The sequence below is a fragment of the Sardina pilchardus genome, chromosome 6 (genome assembly GCF_963854185.1).
Source record: "Sardina pilchardus chromosome 6, fSarPil1.1, whole genome shotgun sequence".
NCBI lineage: Eukaryota > Metazoa > Chordata > Actinopteri > Clupeiformes > Clupeidae > Sardina > Sardina pilchardus.
Genome location: NC_084999.1, coordinates 9,124,538 through 9,145,566, shown reverse-complemented (window position 1 = coordinate 9,145,566; position 21,029 = coordinate 9,124,538). Strand labels below are relative to the sequence as shown.

General features: G+C 43.2%; 3 protein-coding genes across 5 annotated transcripts in view; 2 read left to right on the top strand and 1 right to left on the bottom strand.

Moving 5' to 3' along the window:
* The first annotated feature begins 2,741 nt into the window (after positions 1 to 2,741).
* Positions 2,742 to 5,807, top strand: hint3 (histidine triad nucleotide binding protein 3). Its single transcript, XM_062538368.1, has 5 exons — positions 2,742 to 2,963; positions 3,165 to 3,282; positions 3,459 to 3,528; positions 3,616 to 3,742; positions 5,033 to 5,807. The coding sequence occupies exons 1-5, from the start codon at positions 2,823 to 2,825 to the stop codon at positions 5,069 to 5,071; spliced, it is 495 nt and encodes a 164-aa protein (XP_062394352.1). The 5' UTR covers positions 2,742 to 2,822; the 3' UTR covers positions 5,072 to 5,807.
* A 51-nt stretch (positions 5,808 to 5,858) lies between these two features.
* On the bottom strand, positions 5,859 to 9,458 carry si:dkey-29b11.3 (actin-binding Rho-activating protein-like). Of its 2 annotated transcripts, none has more exons than XM_062538370.1 (2): positions 9,417 to 9,458; positions 5,859 to 6,945 (listed from the first exon to the last, which is right to left on the bottom strand). In XM_062538370.1, exon 2 carries the CDS (start codon positions 6,870 to 6,872, stop codon positions 6,399 to 6,401), a length of 474 nt encoding a protein of 157 aa, XP_062394354.1. In that variant the 5' UTR covers positions 6,873 to 6,945; positions 9,417 to 9,458; the 3' UTR covers positions 5,859 to 6,398. The 2 variants fall into 2 exon arrangements, with proteins under 2 accessions (XP_062394354.1, XP_062394353.1); XM_062538369.1 differs by lacking the exon at positions 9,417 to 9,458 and adding an exon at positions 7,481 to 7,600.
* Positions 7,995 to 21,029, top strand: part of trmt11 (tRNA methyltransferase 11 homolog) — a 17,771-nt gene continuing 4,736 nt past the window's right edge. Inside the window, exons 1-11 of one of the 2 annotated variants that reach the window (XM_062538343.1) lie at positions 7,995 to 8,101; positions 8,291 to 8,356; positions 8,505 to 8,578; positions 8,699 to 8,780; positions 8,873 to 8,965; positions 9,423 to 9,557; positions 10,161 to 10,317; positions 13,734 to 13,814; positions 14,194 to 14,358; positions 14,693 to 14,765; positions 15,116 to 15,250. In XM_062538343.1, coding sequence (XP_062394327.1) covers positions 8,024 to 8,101; positions 8,291 to 8,356; positions 8,505 to 8,578; positions 8,699 to 8,780; positions 8,873 to 8,965; positions 9,423 to 9,557; positions 10,161 to 10,317; positions 13,734 to 13,814; positions 14,194 to 14,358; positions 14,693 to 14,765; positions 15,116 to 15,250 — 1,139 coding nt within the window. In that variant the 5' untranslated portion in view covers positions 7,995 to 8,023. Of the gene's footprint in view, positions 8,102 to 8,290; positions 8,366 to 8,504; positions 8,579 to 8,698; positions 8,781 to 8,872; positions 8,966 to 9,422; positions 9,558 to 10,160; positions 10,318 to 13,733; positions 13,815 to 14,193; positions 14,359 to 14,692; positions 14,766 to 15,115; positions 15,251 to 21,029 lie in introns of both variants that reach the window. The other variant, XM_062538342.1, reaches the window with a different exon arrangement.

Genomic DNA, 21,029 nt, shown 5'->3' with positions numbered 1-21,029 from the left:
GTCAAAGCTCTATGGGTGAGTGGCAAGTTGTAAAGTTGCAAGTTCAGTTCACCCACACTATATTGCCAAAAGTGTAGGGTCACTTGCCTTGACTTGCATATGAACTTATGTGACATCCCATTCTTAATTCATAGGGTTTCATATTACGTTGGTCCACCCTTTGGCCCCAATACTGTTGGCAATATAGTGTATGTGGGAGACTTCAAGATCAAATGGAAGAAGGTTCTTAAGTCTGATAAGACCAAATTTGACCAGACTTCTGTAGATGCCATGTTTGGCGTACAGTGAAACTACACAGAAATGGTTTAAAAGACAGCAAGGTGAATGTTCTGGTTGTGTCAAAGCCCAGACCTCAATCCCATACAAAATTTGTGGATGGACTTGAAAAGTTGTTGAAGTTAAATAGCAGTATCCAGATGTGCAAGCCTAATTGAGATCTATCCACGAAAGGCTCCATGCTTTAATTGTGGCCAAGGGGCATCTCAGAAAAGCTGACTTGAAGGGGGTGAATCTTTATGCAATTGTATAAACAGTGCTTTCACTTTGACATTAAAGAAGAGGAAAAGAGTCAATTATTTCAGAGTCAAGTATTTTTTATAGCCACTGTTGATGTATGCATTTTAATGGATTCACCCCAACAACAAGACTGGCCTATAAAGGCCATTTTCATCACACTTCCCATCACAGCTCCCTGCTGAACAATCCCCCAGGGTCTCTCTGTCTGTAAGAGCCCCTTATGAGAATGGCCCATGTTTGCATTATTTACAAGAACGGCAGGAGCTCCAAGCACATAATGGCCTCTGAGGGTGGACATGTCAGCGACACCCAAGACAGCCTTAATCTGCCTTAAGAGATCTTATAGGGGTAGATGTAATGACAGTTAAGGTACACACAAGCTAAGCTGCTAAGCTGTGAGTGTTACTTCACATTTGTGCTAGTACCAGTGTCTTCATCCTCAGTGACAAACCATATAGGTAGAAATAATTAGTAATGTGTTGATAAATAAACATTAGAAAGACTACCTGATTTAAATATCCATGTATCCTTATATGAACCACCTCTGACCATTCCCCTTTGTGTCTCTCTCCCTCCGTGTCTGTGTGTGTGTGTGTGTGTGTGTGTGTGTGTGTGTGTGTGGCAGATGTCCTATTTGCATATTACAAATCACAAATGCCTCATAATACAACACTTCCACAACATCAAACATAAAGTATACCGAAACATAAAAAGGTAGTTTTAGAAAGTAATAAAAACCACATGCAGGAGGAATTTGAAATAAACATTCTCAAAAGGCTTTAAAGTGCTCACTGAATAAGAATGCATAATGTAACTACAGAAGACCATAATAACTAAACATCAGGCTCCAAGCTGTGCTGGCATAAATATCAGAAACTTTGCTTTGTCATTGCCAGTAACAACAAATCTGCAAATCACTTCTGCACAACCAGACCTGCCATTTAAATTAGCATACAGTAAATTCAACAGACTCCTTTTTAATGTGATTTTTTAATGGATTCAAGATAGCCAACAGACACCAACATGAACTGTTTTCACTTAACCCTCCACTGTGAATCGGACTTCCAAACTATCTCTCTGGTGGCCCTAGCAACTTTCATCCCACTGACCCTACCACACAAACCCAGTGCTACCACACTGCACAGACAAAACTGCAGTGCCACTACACTGTAGGCTACAAACAATCCCCCCCCCCCCCCCCACCCCGACTGAGGCCCTGTCTGAACGAAAATGACGAGTATATTTTTTCTTACAGTTTTCACACCTTTAAGTAGTTTGGCTATCACCATACTAAGATCAATCTTTTAAGATTGAACATTAGTATGGGGAGTCTGCACTTTTACTTCTACTACACAAAACAAGAGGCGTGATCAATGGGCCCAAAGGTTGAGGACATAAGTTGGGGAAATAGATGCGCAGGTTTCCAGCATGAGTGCCAGGCAAAATCCAAATTCGCCTTGAACTGCCACTGTAGTAACCCCCAAAAAGTAAATGCTCAAACAAAGCTAACAACCATGTCTAATAATATTAACAATTAAGTTGTTCTTAAATTATAGCCTACATGACTTGAACATTCCAAGCACCATCTGTAGGCCTATGGTTAATGAGTAATAAGCCTAATGTGACACTGGAAAGAACTAGGCCTGTTAGGCTGTGTGTGTGATGATGATCTTTGCAAAAAGCATTCCCTCATAGATGATAAATAAATATCGCCTAATAATTTTTTTTAATAGACAATGAACACAGAGTGGCCTTCATTAAGAAGGAGAGGATAAAAAACAGACCATAGGGGTGGATGGGTTTGAATTGTGCATGCATGTCTGCCTAGGCTAGGCCTACATCAAATAAGCTACAGGCTACCATAATACCAACATTGTCAATTTAGGGAGCTACTATCATTGCTATTTGATTACATACACTGCATGTCTACATGAATGTTACTTGCATGACATTTATGCAACATTGTGGAAAATTAGGTTGGGGAAATGCACATGTCATGTAGGTGTAGGTTTTAAGCCACGTGTGCTCACCATCTCCATTGCCCCCATGCACACTACAAGCCTTCTCGTTTGAGGAAAATTCTCAAGAAATACCGACTCTGCTCGCTGTCGTTGTTTTAAGTAGGCCTACTGTGTAACTATAATTACTTTTCTACCGTTTTGATTTAGCCTACATGATATGCATTTTTGTCCAGTTTTATCCTGAGGGTGAATCTTGACTGCCACCACGCCGAAGGAGGGCGCTGTGAGTATAGTGGGGCAAAGTGTTCAGTGCAGAAGAAATATCGATAACAAGGCGTTTCCAAGATGGCAACAAATGAAGGTACCCCTGATCCAAGTGCAACAAATGTCGACAAAGGTAGCAGTTCTCCAAACGATGGCTATGACAAAAAGTGTATATTTTGTAAAGTCGTTAACAAGGAAATGGGTACCGAGCTTCTGCACTCGGTAAGTAACACAATATTGTTTAAGCAGCACCTGTATATTAACTGTCCTAACACTTCTGTATTCAGTGCAGTGCAGCTAACATTATTAGGCTAGTTGATGTTAAATTGATTGCAGAGTAGTCATATCATGACAAGTAGTGAAATGTATTACGCTGCGATGTAGGCTACCTTTTGATACACCTGTACTCTGCCTTAAATACAGGACGAGGAGATATCGTGTTTTAGAGACATCAAACCCGGAGCACCTCATCACTACCTGGTCGTGCCTACCAGACATGTAGGGAATTGCAAATCACTTGGCAAAGAGCACGTTTCACTTAGTAAGTATGGCTACTTCCCTGATATTCAACTTTTCGAATATTCAAATAATGTGAAGGTTGTCCAATGTCTGTGACCCTATGACATCAGTGTCAAAGCCATTTATTTTCATAAGGGTAACATTTTTTTACACATGGTGCTAATATTTGATTGTTGTGAATCTCATCTTTATGATCAGTTGAAAAGATGGTTGAGACAGGAAAGGAGATACTCCAGAGGAACAACGTCACAGACCTCAGTGATGTGAGGTAGGCTATAGTCAAATACCGACAGTCCTAAAAGCCTTTTTGGATCTCTCAGTAGAACAAATGTTTCTAACTTGTCATACTTTTCAGGTTTGGATTCCACTGGCCTCCATTTTGTTCTGTCACACATCTGCATCTGCATGTGCTGGCCCCGATTAGCCAGATGGGCTTCATGTCCAGAATCTTCTACCGTCTGGATTCTTATTGGTTCATAACAGTGAGTAGGCCTACCTTTATTGAAGGAAATACTTAAATTGTTTCCTGGTTTGAGACTAAAGATAACATCTAAAGATGAAAATGCTGATGTTGAAGCGATCTTAGTTAACTTGCAGAGCAATTTACAGTCATACTTAGCAAATGGTTTTATCCAGTCTTATCTACAGTATCGTACACACAGAAACAACTAGAAAAGTACAAAGCCGTGCAGTTCCTATTTAAATCATGCTGTCAGTTCCAGCACTGCATAGACTTTGGTTATCTGGCTATCACCATACTAAGCTCAGTCATTTTAAGCTCACTTAGCTCACTAAGCTAAGCTCAGTTCAATTTATGATTGAACATTAGTTTGGGGAGTCTGCGCTTTATTTCTACTGCACAAGAGTTCAAATGACTCAATACACTTGGATAGTCCTAAGGTTGTGGACAGGAAGAAGGGGAGATAGAGGTGCATGTTTCCAGCCTGAGCTGCCGGACAAAATCCAAATTCGGCAGACATTTTCCCATTTTCTTATTGAGTCTACAGATCTAGCCTATATTTTAGTATTTTTATCAATATGTTTACTGCCTGGGTGTGGGATTCACGGCGTTTGTGTTGTCCGCTCCTCACTCCTGAGCTGCTGTGGTGCCTATCAGGATAAAAATGTCCTGAAGCCTGAAGCTTCAAAATAAAAGTGTTGCTGGTCGCTGTCTTTGACAGTCACTGAGCTGGATGTTGGCACAGATGTGTGTGTGTGTGTGTGTGTGTGTGTGTGTGTGTGTGTGTGGCAGTGGCTGCAGTGACTGGAATAGAAACATTGATTGTTCTTAACTGCTGTTGCATGTTTCCCTGACTGGCAGAGGGCGTAAAAAGGTGCCATTCAAACAAACCATGTTGTCATCAGAATCAGCATAGACAATGGAGAGCTGTGAGATTCCCTGCGTGGCGGTCAGACAGTTGATGCGGACCACTGGCTGGACTAGCCATGTTTATGTCGCTATTGTTCGACATAGTTAGCATAGTTAGAGCTAATGAATAAACGGCTATCCATCATCATTAATGACAAAACCACTAGTCTCATATGAATGATTTGACAGAGTTGTGAGTCTGGAAAATCAGGCTGGTACGTGCATATGGGCAATTACACTCCTAATCATTTGCCGTCAACACGTTATAATTGCTTGAGACTACTGTTCCAAGTTGTGCTAATGCATTATGTCATTGTACTCACATAGCCAGAGCAGTATGATGTCAACAATGTTTCCATAGAAACAGCCCTTGTGTAACCCTGTCTCCCTTTGTCTTCCGTAGGCAGACCAGCTGATCCAGAGACTGAATTCCTTAGGCTAGGTCAACTGAAAAGGAAGGCTTGGTGCTGCTGCTGGATGTGGTCATCTGAAACTGATGAACAAACTGACTGTAGTGTTTCCCAAACACTTCCTAATTGAGTCAACGAAAGCAGGTGTGAGTTATGCAAGTGCCTCAAGATAACTCATCTGAACCAATCATATCACTTGTTTTTTTTTGTTTGTTTGTTTTTTACTCAAGCCAATGAGTTATAGCAGACACTCTCTTTTTCCTTTTATATTGTAATTTATTGCCCATGAAACTACTGAAAAACATTACATAAAACCTCAGTATTACAATAGCACTGATGTTTTAGAAGGATCATGGACATGGCCATTGTAATTGAATGAGTGTATGAGCAGAACAAAAACAATCAATTATGATTTATTTTAGAAAACACACTTTCCCTGTACGAATGGCAAGGATGCCATCAGCAGCAGCTGTCCAAACACTGGCCAGTCAGTCATTCTAGTTATGCTTGATAGTTCTGCTACTGAAGATGATTCCTATACATTAAGCTGCTTAAAAATATGTCCATCTTGAATTGTGATTTTTGCACGAAGGAGAAATGTGAAGATGTATCTAATCTAATATTTATTGTAATTACTATAACAGCAGAATTGCTGAACGTGTTTAGAGGGATGTTAAATAATATTCTATGCATTATAAGCCTGTAAGAGTTTGTTTTCCTTTGTACACAATGGACGCATGTGTTAATTAAAAAGTATTCTCATTTTAACCATGCACACCAAGTAGTAACATAATAATCAAAACATATTCCTCTAACAAGTTCCTTTTAATCAGACAGCTTGACAGAGAATGAGACCATTTATATCCAGCCTGAGAATACGCTCCTACGGTTTAGTATCTGCTAATATTGCACAACTGAATGCAGTGTGAAATTTGGCAATGCAGTGAGCCCATAGAGTCAGTACAATGGAAACTGATATATTGCAGAAATGTTTATGAATACATTTCAAAACAGTCAAACGAGAATGACAACTTCTAAAGACTTACATTTATTTTCCCTACTACTGTGATGTTGGCAATATGTGAAAGAGTTCTCAAGATTATTCTGGAATTTTCCCACAGGACACTTTTCTTAAGCACCATATTTGTCATACATAGCTTGTTCTGTTGTTTTAATACTTTAAGGAATTTTACAGCAGAACATTTTCTTAAGCATTGCATTATTCCACACGTTTGCTACAGTCTGTGCTGTACCTGACCTATTATATAATTATATCACTTTCATCCATGAGATGTAAACCTGTAATCTCTTATATCAGAATAGGTTGTGCTTTTTGACAGCTTCAGGCAATCGTGTTCATTAGAGTAGTGTAATGATTACGCGGTCATCACGTCCCTGCCAAAGCATCTCTCCTTCGAAGTGGACCAGCCCTTGTTTCCGTGCGCGCAGCAGGACGCCAACTAATTTGTTAGAGATGGTAACATAATGCTCAAACAGCGTTCCAAACTCCACCGTAATCTTCCCGTCCTCTTCACGGGGGAGGCCAATTTCCTTGATCACTGAACTCAGTTCCTCCACCTCTCTGCAAATGTGAGACTGAGCGTCTTTGCCTCTTTGCTCTGTCTTGGAGCCCTCCGGCGGTTTTCCATAGCCCTCTTGACCACGGTGAAGTTGGACGGTGACGGTAGCTGTGTCATTGCTGAAAGGGTTGTGTTTTTGGTATTGCTGGTGTTCGGCAGACCACTTTTGCCAGTTCTCAGTTAAGCCCTTGACGGAGACCACGCAAGCATCGGCTCTATCGTCATATTGCACAGATGCATCATTTGTTTCCATGGTGCCGCTTCCTCAGCTGTGCATCTTACAGAGACCACACATCATCATCATTCGTTCACGTTTGCTCACATTTCTGTGTAGAGGAAAACGGAGAAAGTTCTGTAATCAGTGTTTACTGCGCAATCAACCAAATGCTACCAAATGCTTCTGCGCCAGTGCGTCCTTGAAAGCTGTCGCACAACAACCATCGCCATGCCTATTCATTACCTGATAGTTTTGGAGTAATGTTTCTTATTGAAGAATATAAAAAAAAGACTTAGCCTCGTATTGCAGCAACCTATGTTATGCTTTTATAACCTCACTCGAAACTATAAATAACCACAGTGCACTTGGGCTGTAGCCTTCTGTTATGCTGTTGGATTTTGTGCATAAAAGGCAAAGGAATGTGAAGAAGCCCAACAGTGGCCGGATACAATTTTATCAAAGGGTTGCAGAGTAAGCCAAGTACATTCATATGTGTTGTGTAGACCTTATCATACATCTATTATTCATAACTCCTGATGCATGCACTTGAGTATAGGCCTAGGCTACACGTATCAATTAAATTAAATTAAATCTACACTTTATGTAGGTTATGAATGCATTTGTACAATAAAAGTAAGGCCTACCTTTTTGGTGTTTGGTTTTCCAATAACTTCCTAGCCAGCTACTGGATGTCTTGCAATGCATAGCCTACCATTGCTGCTGAGCTGTGTAACTCTCTCTGTAGCATAACCAAAGTGTTGAAGCGGATAGCCTCTGTCATCGGGGGAAAGAGAGCGACTCCCCAGTGAGCCAATCACAACATATGGATAATGGCCACAGAAGTAAAGTGGATCCAATCCTTGCCTCTGCCGTGACTGGCAAGGTTTTCATGTAAATCAGCTTAAGGGATAGCCTATATTTAGGCGATGATGCCGGCCACTTGTTAAAAATAAAATACTTTATTTTCTGCAATACTTTCATAACTTTAGTTTTACTCTGTTTTACTCTACATGTTGTCTCCATTCAATCGTCTGAAAGATATGAGATTAGGATATTGTATATCGATAGGCTATGTTTTTTCAAAAACATTTTGGAGACGTGTGGTTTATTATGGGAATAAATAGCCTAGGAACCTTTTTTTATAGAGGGAAGTTTCTCTTAGGCGATATTTACAGTCACGCTCCAACATGGCGCTGCACTGTAGTCGAACATGCCGACAATATTTATTACATTTAGCCCACGACAATGTTGATTTTAGATTACCGGTATGATAAATATTGATTTTATTTGTAGTCTTTCACTCTTATGTGATAAGTCAATGTTGTATAATAGTGTTTTGGGTACATTCGTGATGCTACAAATTACGCTTTCTGATGCGTGTAATGTTGTAGCTATGCCAGATGTGCTATTATAAAATGTCAGCTCCTTTTTCTAATCTCTTTTAACATTTTCAGGAGATAAAGTCGCTGTTGTCTATTCTTGGGAAGCCGTTCGACCCATCAGAGAACTTTAAAGAGAAGGTCGGCTTGGTAATATTCTTATTGATTTAAAATAGCCTAGGCTATGGCTATGGCTCACTTCAAGCAAAGGAAATGTTATGTAGCCTATCAATCATGTTACAATATCACATTCTGTGTTGTTTGTCTTTGTTTTATTTTGTATGGTTAGTCTCCCTTCTGGCGATTGAACGGCTTATGTGAGGATGACATACGACACATAATGGGAAGAACTGTGTGTGCTAAGTAAGTGGAATACATACTGTGTTTAATATGTCAGTCTGTTCTACCTTTCCAACCATAAATACTTTAACCAGTCGACAGACACTGATGCTATTACATTGCTCATTTTTGTTTGTGTAATAGATCAGCTTTTGAATTATGGGGTCACGGAGGAACGACCGACGAACTGAAATCATCACTCCTAAAGTATCCAGCAGATAGCATGGTGTGTAAATGCAACAGCCAGTTAGGCTAGCCTACAAATACATGTTTGCTGATTTGTTGTGTTCTGACGTTCGTTTTTGTCATTCCCTACAGTTGCCCTTTCTTCAAGAAAAATCAACTTACAAAATTAATGTTTACACTTTCAACAAAACATTAATCATGAATGACAGAATAAAGAAAATTGATGTAAGTATGTAAGAGTATTAAGGCGGCTTTCACACTGACACCTCCAAAAGCGAGAACACCAATGTAGTGAGTGTGGTAGAAATGTTGTTGCTATGGTAGGCTACATTATATTTACTTACGCTTGTACTTACTGGTTTGTGATTTTTGTCATCTGACTAGCCCTAAGTGATTGACAGTGCCCACCCACTGCTCTGGGTGTTTGTGTGTTCTCAATAGTCAAACTACGCTGTGTGTTCGTACTGTATAGTGTGTGTGTCTGTGTCTGTGTCTGTGTCTGTATCTGTGTCTGTGTCTGTGTGTCTGTGTGTGTCAGTGTTCTCTAACTACAAATGTGTCAAACGCAGAGGAAGAATTTTCCTAAGGATAATCGTATCTATCTGTCATACAGGGTTTTTAACTGTTCAGTCTTGTTTGATTACAGTGTTATCAGATTTGTAAAAAAATCTTTTACCGTCAGGCATTGGACTTCCTTCCTTTTAAAGGGAAAGTAAACCTGAAGGACGCAGATCACGTGTTTTGCTTGCTAGAGGACTATGGCACCGACCCCAACAACATCCCTGAAGAGCCTTTGTATGTGTACTTTGGCAGATGGGTGAGTGTCATCAGTTATTGACTCACCACCGCTTTATTTAGGGCCTGTGTGTGTGTGTGTGTGTGTGTGTGTGTGTGTGTGTGTGTGTGTGTGTGTGTGTGTGTGTGTGTGTGTGTGTGTGTGTGTGTGTGTGTGTGTGTGTGTGTGTGTGTGTGTGTGTGTGTGTGTGTGTGTGTGTGTGTGTGTGTGTGTGTGTGTGTGTGTGTGTGTGTGTGTGTAGACCCTGTGTAAATGCTTCCACAAGATTTAACTGATGAGCTACAAATGTTTGATGAATCGAAGAAAAAAAGTCGGCTACACCATCAGCTCCTGATAAATGCTTTTATATTGTGACGTTTCGGGCGTTAGCCCAAATCTTCCATTCATTTCATATCCAGTTTGTCCAGCACCCCCAGATTTTAGAGATTTGATGTGTGTGCTTTGCTTGATTTTTACTGCAAATGTTTGATGTCATTCATCCGATTTTGCTTTATAGATTTGTATCATATACTGTAACATCGAGTCGTATACTGTAACAAAGTGTCACATACATCTTTACAAAACTAGCGTAATGAAAGTGCCATGATGTAAGTGCATGGTTGTTGACTGGTTGTTTATTCTCAGATTGCAGATGGCCAAAGAGACCTAATCCGCTCTCACAGTGTGAAGAAGAGGCACTTCATTGGGAACACCAGTATGGATGCAGGGCTATCTTTCATAATGGCCAACCACGCCAGTGTCAAAAAGCATGACCTTGTCTGTGACCCCTTCGTTGGAACAGGTGAGAGAGAATGTCCATGACCACACATTAAACCTTTATTGAGATAGGACAGTAGTCAAGTCAAGTCAATTTTATTATCCCACAGGGGGAAATTAAGTTGTAGCCAGGTGTTGACACATAACAAATGACGCAAAATACAAGCTAATAAATAACAATGAAGACAACATTACAACACAGATAGACAAGGACCAGTACATAAAATAAGACACAGTGCAAGATCACTCCACGGAGAGGCCAAGATGAGCAATAGTCCAAGTACAGTGTGCAAAAGGAGCATAAAGTGCAATAGTGACATCATTTGTGCAAATTCAGCATGTTAATTGCATTACATACAAAGGAAAGTTGATAACGTTTAGTCCTGTGGGTGGGAACTCTATACCTTCTACCTGAGGGTAGAAGCACAAACTCGCTATAGAGGGGATGGTATTAGGGGCACTCTTGCCACTCTTCAGTAGTGAAGAGTGGCAAGAAGCGAGTGGGAGAGAGAATAGGAGTGGTGTGGGGAATGCCAAGAGTTGCCCGGGTGTGGTGTATGAATGTAATGTGTGTGTTCAAAACGTAGTTCTCTACTACAACTCTCATCTGCATGTAGTCTGGTCTCTTCAGTTAAGAATGACCGAAGAGGTGGTAGACATGCCCCTGTCATAAAAACACCCACTAGGGTCGAAACGTTGCTTGTTTTTTTAACAATAAATTGGAGCTCAATGCGGTGTTGCAGACTTTGCATTATTTTATTGAAGAGAGTTCCATTTGTCCTGCACCTGCCAAAAGGTGGGATGTCAATACAACTACTCTTTTTGAAACTATTAGACCTGGCCTGCTTAGCCTCCTGCTGATGGAGTGGGTGGTTCTGGTTAGTGTTTGCCAAAATGGCCATGGCTCTCTGTGTGGCTCTGAGTCTGACCTCATGCACATGTCCAGTGCTGTTGAGGTTGATGCTAGTGATCTTCTGACAGAGAGTAACACATGTACTACTACCTACTCCTTCAAGAGGGTTTCTGACTTTTTTGTTTTCTTGTAACTTTTTTTTTGTGACCAAATATTTATGATAACACTACGACCAATGTTTACTGATGTATTCCGGACCTCGATGCAATTGGATGAAACAGCAACCAATATTTACTGACTGATTCTGGACTTCGATGTTGCAGTGCTGTCGTTATCTGTTTAGCTCGCCTCTGGCCCGCCTACATCAGATACACCGATGTGATTGGTGCAGCTTGAGTGACTCGCTGAGCAAATTCAAATTGTGCTCCTGCATGAACTCTGGATTTGCAGGGTATTGAAAACCATGATTGGATATAATGTTGCCTAATTGATGTGGTCGTTTAGTGTTTTGTAGTCTATGTTTTAGAATAAGTGGTGATAACTTTCTTGTGCGCACTGCTGTGCGCTTGCATTTTTCCACCTACTCCTCATGCCCCTAATATTTCCAAATTAAAAAGCACTTACTGTAACTGTAAGAGAGTGGACTAAGATCAAATAGTTAGAAGAGAGATTATACAACTATTTAAATTCAATTTAAGTTTGGATGCCATACTTCAAGGTCATTTCGGCAAGCAATCGCTCCATACATACTGTACATTATTTGGAGCTTGCAAAAATGCAGTCATTTGCACATTAGCCTGTATACTAGCAAAATTGTATATTGGACACAGAGGGAAGAAATATAGCCTACTAATACTCACTGGAGACATTTAATACGTCTGAGCTGAAGAAAAGCTAGTCCGGCTATCACCATACTAAGGTCAATCTTTTAAGAATGAACATTAGGATGAGGAGTCTGCACTTTATTTCTACTGCACAAGAGGCGTGCTCTCGGAGGAGGGGCGGGACTGTCAAGCTCTATTGGCATCGTTCAAATGACTCCATACGCTTGGATAATCCTTCAACCAATCAGACCAACGATCTGGTGAATCTATTGGATAAGCTAGTTTGTGATTGGAGCCAAAGGTTGTGGACAGGAAGCAGGGTAGATAGATGTGCAGGTTTCCAGCCTGAGCTGTCGTTATCGGTTTAGCTCGCCTCTGGCCCGCCTACATCAGATACACCGATGTGATTGGTGCAGCTTGAGTGACTCGCTGAGCAAATTCAAATTGTGCTCTCGCATGAACTCTGGATTTACAAATGAGCTGCCGGGCGAAATCCAAATTCGCCGGCAGGTCAGGCAGGGTTCACCCAGCCTAAAGGAAAGCTTCTCTCTCCTTATGACATGGAGACATTACTGCTAAACTCAGGGCCATCGTGAGCTTCATTGATTGAACACACCTGATTTATATGCTAGATATGGAGCTCATTAGAGAAGCCCTTTTTTTCTTAATAGCTTTCCAAAGTCTCCTGCCTGAGTTCCTTGTTGGATACTTTTTCACAGGCCAAAAGCCTCCTAAAATCCTGAGACCCCTTTCAACCCATCTTCAGTGAATTACACCAGCTCCTTTCCTTAAGCCTTAAGGCACGCATAATGTTCCAGAACTACAAAAGAAATGTAGTCCTTTTTTTTATTATTTCTTGAGCCATATTTTTGATACATTATTTATGTAATTGTTTAACTTTGTGAAGCAAAGCTGTTTTGTTGCCTGTGTCTTAATATGTAGCCATCATGAAGCCAAACACTGATTTCCAGAAGAGGCCAATAAAGCTGTCTGTTTATCTAGCCATCTGCCCACCTGTCTCTTCATCATCAGTCATGTTATGCATTGTAAAAAGCTGAGGTGAATCTAGGTGTGTTTGTAGCGTGCTGTGCATTCAGTCCAGTTGGCAGGCCCTTATCATGAACGTATGCCATCAAACGTATGGATCGTGTGAGATCTGCTGGCCAGATGGGATCATTTATGACCCTGCAGTAGAGAGCTGTGGATACGCCGTCCGTTTGTATAGCTATGGGCCTCCCTGGAGCCAAAACAACATGTGATGGATTCACACTCTCACATCGGTACCTGCTGCTGAAACATACTGCGTGAACTGCTAGTACTCTTTAGGGAAGCATCTGCCAAAAGATGAAATTGTGTGCTTGCGTGTGTGGTGGCCTGCGCACGAGTTTACGTATTTAAGGTGCACTTGAGTCTTTTATTTATTTATTTTTTCCAACCCGATTTAAGCCAGCTATTTTCAACTACACCCAGCTTAATCTAATAAATTTCAAGGGCTGACCAACCGCATGTTAAACAAATGGATAACCACGTTTTCTATATAAACACTAAGTTGTTTTAAAACCATTATGTATTTATGTTTATGGCGATCTGGCTCACTTACCTAAGATAACTTGCAGATAAGTGCATACAAATTATGCTTCCTTGCCAAGGGAAGATCTTTTGTGTACTGCCTCAGATACGGTCTGTCAGCCAAACGTAAATGGTTGTCTCAAGAAATATTTATTGGTGTTTTCGGCTGATCCCGTTTGTTGCTCCCTCTTCCAGGAAGCCTGTTGGTAGCATGTTCCCAATTTGGGGCTTACGTCTGTGGGACAGACATTGATTACAACACTATCCACGGAAAAGGTATGTGTTCATTCAATATGTGTCTTGTCTTCACAAGTTCAATATCTATTGAGTGAAATCAGCCATATCTACTCCTAGAATGTGTCGGCCCTCAGATCCGTTCCTAAAATATGTTGTCCCTCATGTCTATTCTATGTTCGATGGTCTTTTGAGCCCCCTACGTCGTCTTCCAGGCAGCGCTGCCACCGTCGACTTAAAGGCACCTAATCCTAACCTTAACCCTAAACTTAACCCATGCCTAACCCTAGTGCCTTCCAGGCAGCACTGCCTTGAAGACAACCTTGGGGGCTCAAAACACCAAGAAACCTATTGTATTAAGTGTAACTGGGCAAGCCCTCATCTCTATTCCTATAATGTGTGGTGATTAACCTGAATGTAGGCAAATCCAGCCGGAGGAACCAGAAGTGGAGGGGTCCAGATGAGAACATCCGGGCCAACCTTCGCCAGTACGGGACAGAGAGGCAGTATGTGGACGTGCTGGTCTCGGATGCATCCAAACCCATTTGGAGGAGCGTGAACCTATTCGATGCCATCATCACAGACCGTACGTCATGAGGATAGCTTTAGTTTCTCCACCCATCATGTCCGATATAGAGCTAGGGCCCGAAACGTTACGTGGTGATTTACCATAAAAAAAAACTGAGGAGCATTTTCTGGCGGACTTCTCTCTCCTTAGCTTCTCCACCCCCCACCTGATTTTTGTCCTCTGAAGTTTTTTTTTTTATATATATAATGGTTTCTGTTATGTTTTCCCAGGAGATCCGCCACTGCTGTAGTTCCATTCGTTTTGTTAATGAGTAGCCCAAAAGAAGAATCATTAATATTTTATTTCCTCTATGATCATCTCTTCATCTCTCTTCTCTGTTTTCTTCTGTCAGCTCCCTACGGTGTCCGGGAGTCCACACGGAGAACAGGCTCCCATAAGGATATAATCAGGCCTCCAGAGGACTAGTGAGTTTCTCATCTTGTCTTGCTTTGTTCATATAAAATGGGCCTCCATAAGCCTCTCATGACATGTTTGTTTTACCTCAAACAGCAGAGGGCGCCATAGCTATTCTTTTTAAATCCAGCCACAGCGGCACCATCACTGGAAGGATGTGATGCTCTCATTTCTGCTCTAACAGCTACTGGAACATTCAGCGCTACTCAACATCTTGCTTTTGTAAAGTAGTGTCCTACATAATTAGGCTGAGATCAGCATTTTTGTTATAGCTAAACGTTTGTGGCACCAGTGTGTGTGTGTGTGTGTGTGTGTGTGTGTCATCGCTCAGTGATTGCGCCTGTGTGTGTTTGCTCCTCAGCGGTGGGGAGAGCCATGTGCCGGTGACCTTGGAGTATCGCCTGAGTGACATCTTCACTGACCTCTTAAACTTTGCAGCCCATCATTTAGTAATGGGTGGCCGCTTAGTTTACTGGCTGCCAATCTATAGACCAGAGTAAGTAGCACCATTTGGTTTTTCCATATCTGTAACAGTTCGTCCAGCTATTGAAAGCTACAGTTAATTAAATGGAATTTGTGTTGTGATCCAACAGGAAAAAACAAATTGGTTCATGAAATGAGTGGTTAGCCAGTTACCCTGCATGTATAATCCCTAAACTCATTTTATTTGGAAGAATGAATGAAGTGGAAAGCTGACCACGCAAATGCTTCGCCGGATCCAAATTTGGTTTGATCCAGTTCTATCCAGTTCTCCCCAGCCCTGCCTACTGTACCTCTCCAGGTCTTTATAGTAGAGCAGTGTGTTGCGTTGCGGTGCAGTGTAGTGTGGCTTGTGTGTGTTGTAGCTGTAGCTATATGGGAGTGCAGGTGTCCTGTGGTGGGGTATTCCAGACGGCAACCTCCACCACAGGCCTGTCCAGGCAGAAGCTGCCCACATATGAGAGAGGGCAGCTGGAAGAGCCTTACTGGAGGAGGAGGAGGAGGAGGAGGAGGAGAGGGAGGAGGAGGGGGAGGAGGAGGAGGAGAGGCAGCCAGCTCAAGCCTCAGATCTAAATTACAGTCCAAAGAGTGTGTTAGAGTTCTGACATCATGTCTATGACGCACGCACGCACACACACACACACACACACACACACACACACACACACACACACACACACACACACACACACACACACACACACACACACACAGACACAGACACACACACATACAGACACAGACCACCACCATAAACTGAATTTCCCCAGCGGTGGAGATGATGGGAGACCCGCGGGCAGTGTGCGCTCTGCTTACCTGCAGCTGCAGACATCTGCTCTGAGAAAGCAAAGCGGCTCAGACTTGCCGTGTGCGCCATTGGCAGGAAGTGAGCGACTCTGTACATGACGGTGCCTTTATGCTAGGATGACCAGACGTCCCCGGTTGTACAGAATAACGGGGACATACAGAAAAACTACCTACTGTATGTCCCCGTTTTTTGAAGATAAAGCTTGTATGTATTTCAATCAGATTGATAGTCAAACTGAAAATGTCCCTTTTTTTGGGATTATGTTCCCGGTTTTGGTCTCGGACATCTGGCACCTTACTTTATGCGTGCACTTGACGGAGCTGTAGTCTATACAGCTAAGCCTGACTAGCTGATGGCTAGTAGGCAAAATTATGTTATGCTCCCCATCCAAAGCAGATTTGGGGCCTGGTATTGCCACATCTGTGCACCGCTACCTCTTCTCCTTCAAACAGTTTGGTGAAGCTGGGAGAGGCTTTCGTGTAGACAACACTGCTCTTGAGTTTGCCCCTTTTATCATCACCAGGTGTCCGTGTCCCAAAACCATAGTTGCTATCTGAGTTAGCAACTTTGTTGGTTGCAATATAATTTCCCATTGCCAACCAACTAAATTGCTAACAGATTAGCAACTATGGTTTTGGGAAACGCACCCCAGAACAACAGACTCCTGTAGGCCCTCACACACTCAAGTTCTTGATCTAACTAGCTGGTGAACTAGACAGTGACATTAACTCATGCACTTACTACTGAGCTACTTGTTCACGCTAACCGCAGGATACCCATGCTTTCTTCCTCGTACACTTAAAGGGATAAACTATTATATGCAGGTTTGGTGATTTCTTCGCTGTTTTCTCGTTTTACGCTTGCCGGTTTATCTGTAGAGCTTCCCCTGCAGCTTTATCGTGTGTATATTTTACAACACCTCTTCAATTCGTCAGTCTGCCTTTTCATGAACACGAGGAGCAAGGAGTCTGCTTGTCAGTGCACTGGCCCACCGGCCTTAAGTTGGAAGGGTCTTTTTTTCCGCTCACAGATGCTGCTGTAAGTGGAAGCGAAGCGGCCACCATTCAACCCAAAAAAAGACATGTAACCATTCCATTGACTCCGAAGCTGTTCAGTTGAGATAAATTAAGCTAAACAAACCTGCATAGTTCCCCTGTAAATTAGCTGTCATTGTTTTAGCCTCTGTAATACAACCTTTCTGACAGTGTGGTCTTATTCCCGGGATGGCGCCCTGGCTTTACCTTGCTGTTTTAGCTACAGTGACTCACTTGTGTCACCTGTGAGGAGTTATGAGGGAGGACTCGAGCGACTCTTCCTTGTTAGCATGCAAACTTCAGTGGATATTTGGGCAACACAGCCCTGAGTGTTTTAAAATAAGACATGTATATAGCATGAGCCCGCCTGTGCCTGAGTGTCTCCTTATGTTTGTGTGTGTGTGTGTGTGTGTGTGTGAATGTTTGAGGAACTGTGTGTACTGTATGTGTGTCTGACTGTGTGTGCATGTATGTGTGTCTGTCTGTCTGTATGTCTGTATTTGTGTGTGTGTGTGTGTGTGTGTGTGTGTGTGTGTGTGTGTGTGTGTGTGGGCTTCCAAGAGGGGAACCTGACACTGGCTTGATGAACAGCGCAGAAACTCTTCACCCCGCGGCGCAGCTACACTTGACCCCCGTCCTATCGGGGCCCCGACACATTCAGGGCACCATGCCAGAACAAACCCCACAGTGACAAACTTAACACACAGACTAAACACAGCACTCCCTCACACCCCACACCCACCCACACACACACACACACACACACTCATGCACACACACGCACCCCACCTCCACCCTTCGCTGTCTCCACAGAGCCCCACCGTCACCCCAGGGCCTGCTTGGATTCCAGCCGCCGCTTGGTCCCGTCGGTGTCTGGTTTCGGCTGACCCAAATGTGTGTGGTTCTGTTGACAGACGGCCGTGTGGACTTTAGGTGCCATGGCGTTCTCTTGACAAGCAAAGCTATTGACACAAAGAGGAGTTTTTCAGTTGTACATCTGCTTCTCAGGCCTATGGAGACTATGGAGCTAGCCTGGGCCAGGGGTTATACAAAACAAGCTATATATTATAAGTACACAACTGATGGCATGTATCATATTGTTGTGGATGTAAGTCAGATGAAGGCATATGCAGGAATGAATGGAAAAAAGTAACTATGGAAATCGCCAAAAAAAGGAATTTAGTTGTCTTGACTGCGAATGGGTTGCACAGGGATGGAGATGTCCGTGGCGTGGACGACTCAATCTGGTACCTATCAATGACTTCTTCAGCGAGTTCTTCTGTGAGTAAGAGAGCATGTAAAGAGCTGCGTGACCTCTGCTCACACCTTTCTGCCTACCTCCTAAGCCGCCATGGCAAAATCATTCCACCTGGAAAACCTGAAGGCTTTAACTTCAAACGTTGCCGTTTTATGGCCTAGCTACCATCAGCCAAACCCATTTTTGTTTTGCGCCTCGGTGTTCTTTCCATAAGGGGGCGCATTCCGTTCACTGTGACTGGCCCACTGAGGCGAACGCGACTCGTGGAGGGCTGAGGCGGGGGCGGGAAGCTTTGACTGAGTGGATCTGGAGAGACAGATTGTGTAGCAACAAAGTTGTTTATAAACACTGGTGTCAGAGAAGGGGGGGGGCAAGTGCCACAGGAATCCGGAGTGGCAGTGTCGCGCGGCCCTTTTAACAGCCACCCGGGGAAGCGGCGCCTGCCTGGGTCCCCCAGCAGAGTGCACAGGCGTGGGGGATGAGGTCACCCCTGAGCCCCCCGCCACTACCACTCTGTGTTCCAATTAAAGGGGCTTCCGCTGCTTCGGAGACCCTCTGCCGCGCCTGTCCCTCTCACACACACACACACACACACACATACACACACACACATCCTCCTCCCCGCTCAGCTTTCCGACTCCGGGCAGGGCTCTCTCTGTGGCTTCTTCTGCTCGTTAGCTTATATTCCCCACTGGCTTTTTTAAAGTTTTGCGACGTGTTGCCGCTTAGTGCGTTTAAGATGTTCCCAACCACCGTAGCCACGTTTCCCTCCGTCTCGGCTGCTCTGGCAGGAACCCGAGTTTGCTTTTCAATCAGCATGAAAAACATTAACGCTCTCTCTTTCTCTCAGGGATTGTTGCACATAGACACCCCCCCCCCTGCCCCTGACACACACACACACATACTGTACACATACTGGCTTAGATACACAATCAATAATGGCCTGCGCTTACCTTTTGTAATGTTAGACCACTATATTTCATGCAGCAACAACTATTCACAGATGTTTCTAAGTGTGATGACCTAAACTGTTTCCATAGATGTCTAGACCTCACCGTACACACCCCCTACACAGCACATGTTCATACACACGAGTGTGTTTACATCATACATACTCTCGTGGTTTAACATGTATACTAGAGCCTCAGTTCACGTACACACACACACACACACACACACACACACACACACACACACACACACACACACACACACACACACACTAAGGAAAAAGAAACTTAAAAATCGTAAATGGCAAAAAACAAAAGCTGTAATTGCCATTTTAAACCTGGCCGTGCCGCTCACACACATTATGGTACAGTGGACGCACATATTCCATTGTCTCCATGGCGACAGGGGGGGGGACAAACAAACACTGGGTGGAAATCTCTCACCAGCATCAGCTCACTGTTTCTTCAAAACGTTGGCAAACGCTCGCATCAACGTGCCCGTAACGCACCTCGGCCCCTGACAGGTCTCACCTCCCCCGATCTGGGCCACCATCGGCGCAGCCTGACAGTGGCCATATATAACGTCTCGCTCGGGGGGGGGGGGGGAGCGGTAATAACTTGCCACTAGCGCGAGCCGGGCCCTGTGAAAGTCAAACGGCAGCCAAACAGGCTGCTGAAGAGCGAGGGCTCTTTTCACCGAGGCTCCGGGAAATGGCTGCCGCTGGCGGCTTCATGGAGACGATTCAGAGAAATCCGAGAAGAGGTATCGGATGCGCTCGGCTCTCTGCGGCCGGAGCGGCAGACGATGCTAGGGCCTGACTCCATGTGTTAGTCTGGTCTGAACTGTTTGTTTGATTGTCAATAGCCCCCCCCCCACCCACCCACCCACCCCCATCTCATTCTCCTGTGCCCGAGGACCACAGTGTTTACTACAGATGATCAGAGTGTGCATGACTTTGGTTGTCAAAACCCCCAAATCCTGTATTTCCATCTGGGCTACCTTTCAAATCTAATCAGACGTTTTTTTCTTTCTTTTCTTTTTTTTTATCCCACATGTAAACATCTGGAAAAAAAAAAACATTAAAGCAAACATTGTGTAGATTGATAGTTGCAGAAGTGAGTGTTTGAGTTTTTGTGGGACCACTTGACAGTAATTAATGCGTTCAGTGGCTTGCAGCGTAACAGTGTTTATGGGCTTGTTTAATACATTTCCTTCCTCAGATTTTGCTGTGGCAGTGAAGCTGTAACATTAATTCAATTTGAGTTTATGAGTTAAGTATGCTTTTATGGTACTATTACTTTGCGAGATGGGAAAACCCAATTGTGGTGGCCGCTGAAAAGAACTGTTTTTTGTCATTCCAATTAAACCTTTCCAATTGAAGAATGTGTGCCGTCTATTTACATGGAGGACGTTCTATTCCGGTCAGGTGCTCTCAAGCACTTTGGAATCATTGACTTTTGATCATTTTTTTTTAAAACTTGAAAAGGAATAGAGTTTTCCTTGAGAAGATATAGCAGGCAATACGATTGACCGTATACGTGGCTGTTCAGTCGAAATAGGAATGGACTACACCCCACCTCTTTCATTCCGATCAGAACTCTCATCAGATCATTGTATTTTTATTGGGTGGTTTATATGAGATTCTATTCCAACTGCGCAGTTATTCCGTTTCTAATCGGATGTGTGTCCATGGAGACGTGGCTAATGTTTGACGCATGTTCTGATACTTGGTAGGAGTCAGTGA

Coding starts and splice junctions, on each gene's coding strand:
- hint3 (XM_062538368.1), top strand. CDS start 2,823: ATGGCAACAAATGAAGGTACCCCTGATCCAAGTGCAACAAATGTCGAC. Junction 3,529..3,615: donor ACAGACCTCAGTGATGTGAG/GTAGGCTATAGT, acceptor CATACTTTTCAG/GTTTGGATTCCACTGGCCTC. Junction 3,743..5,032: donor ATTCTTATTGGTTCATAACA/GTGAGTAGGCCT, acceptor TGTCTTCCGTAG/GCAGACCAGCTGATCCAGAG.
- si:dkey-29b11.3 (XM_062538370.1), bottom strand. CDS start 6,872: ATGGAAACAAATGATGCATCTGTGCAATATGACGATAGAGCCGATGCT.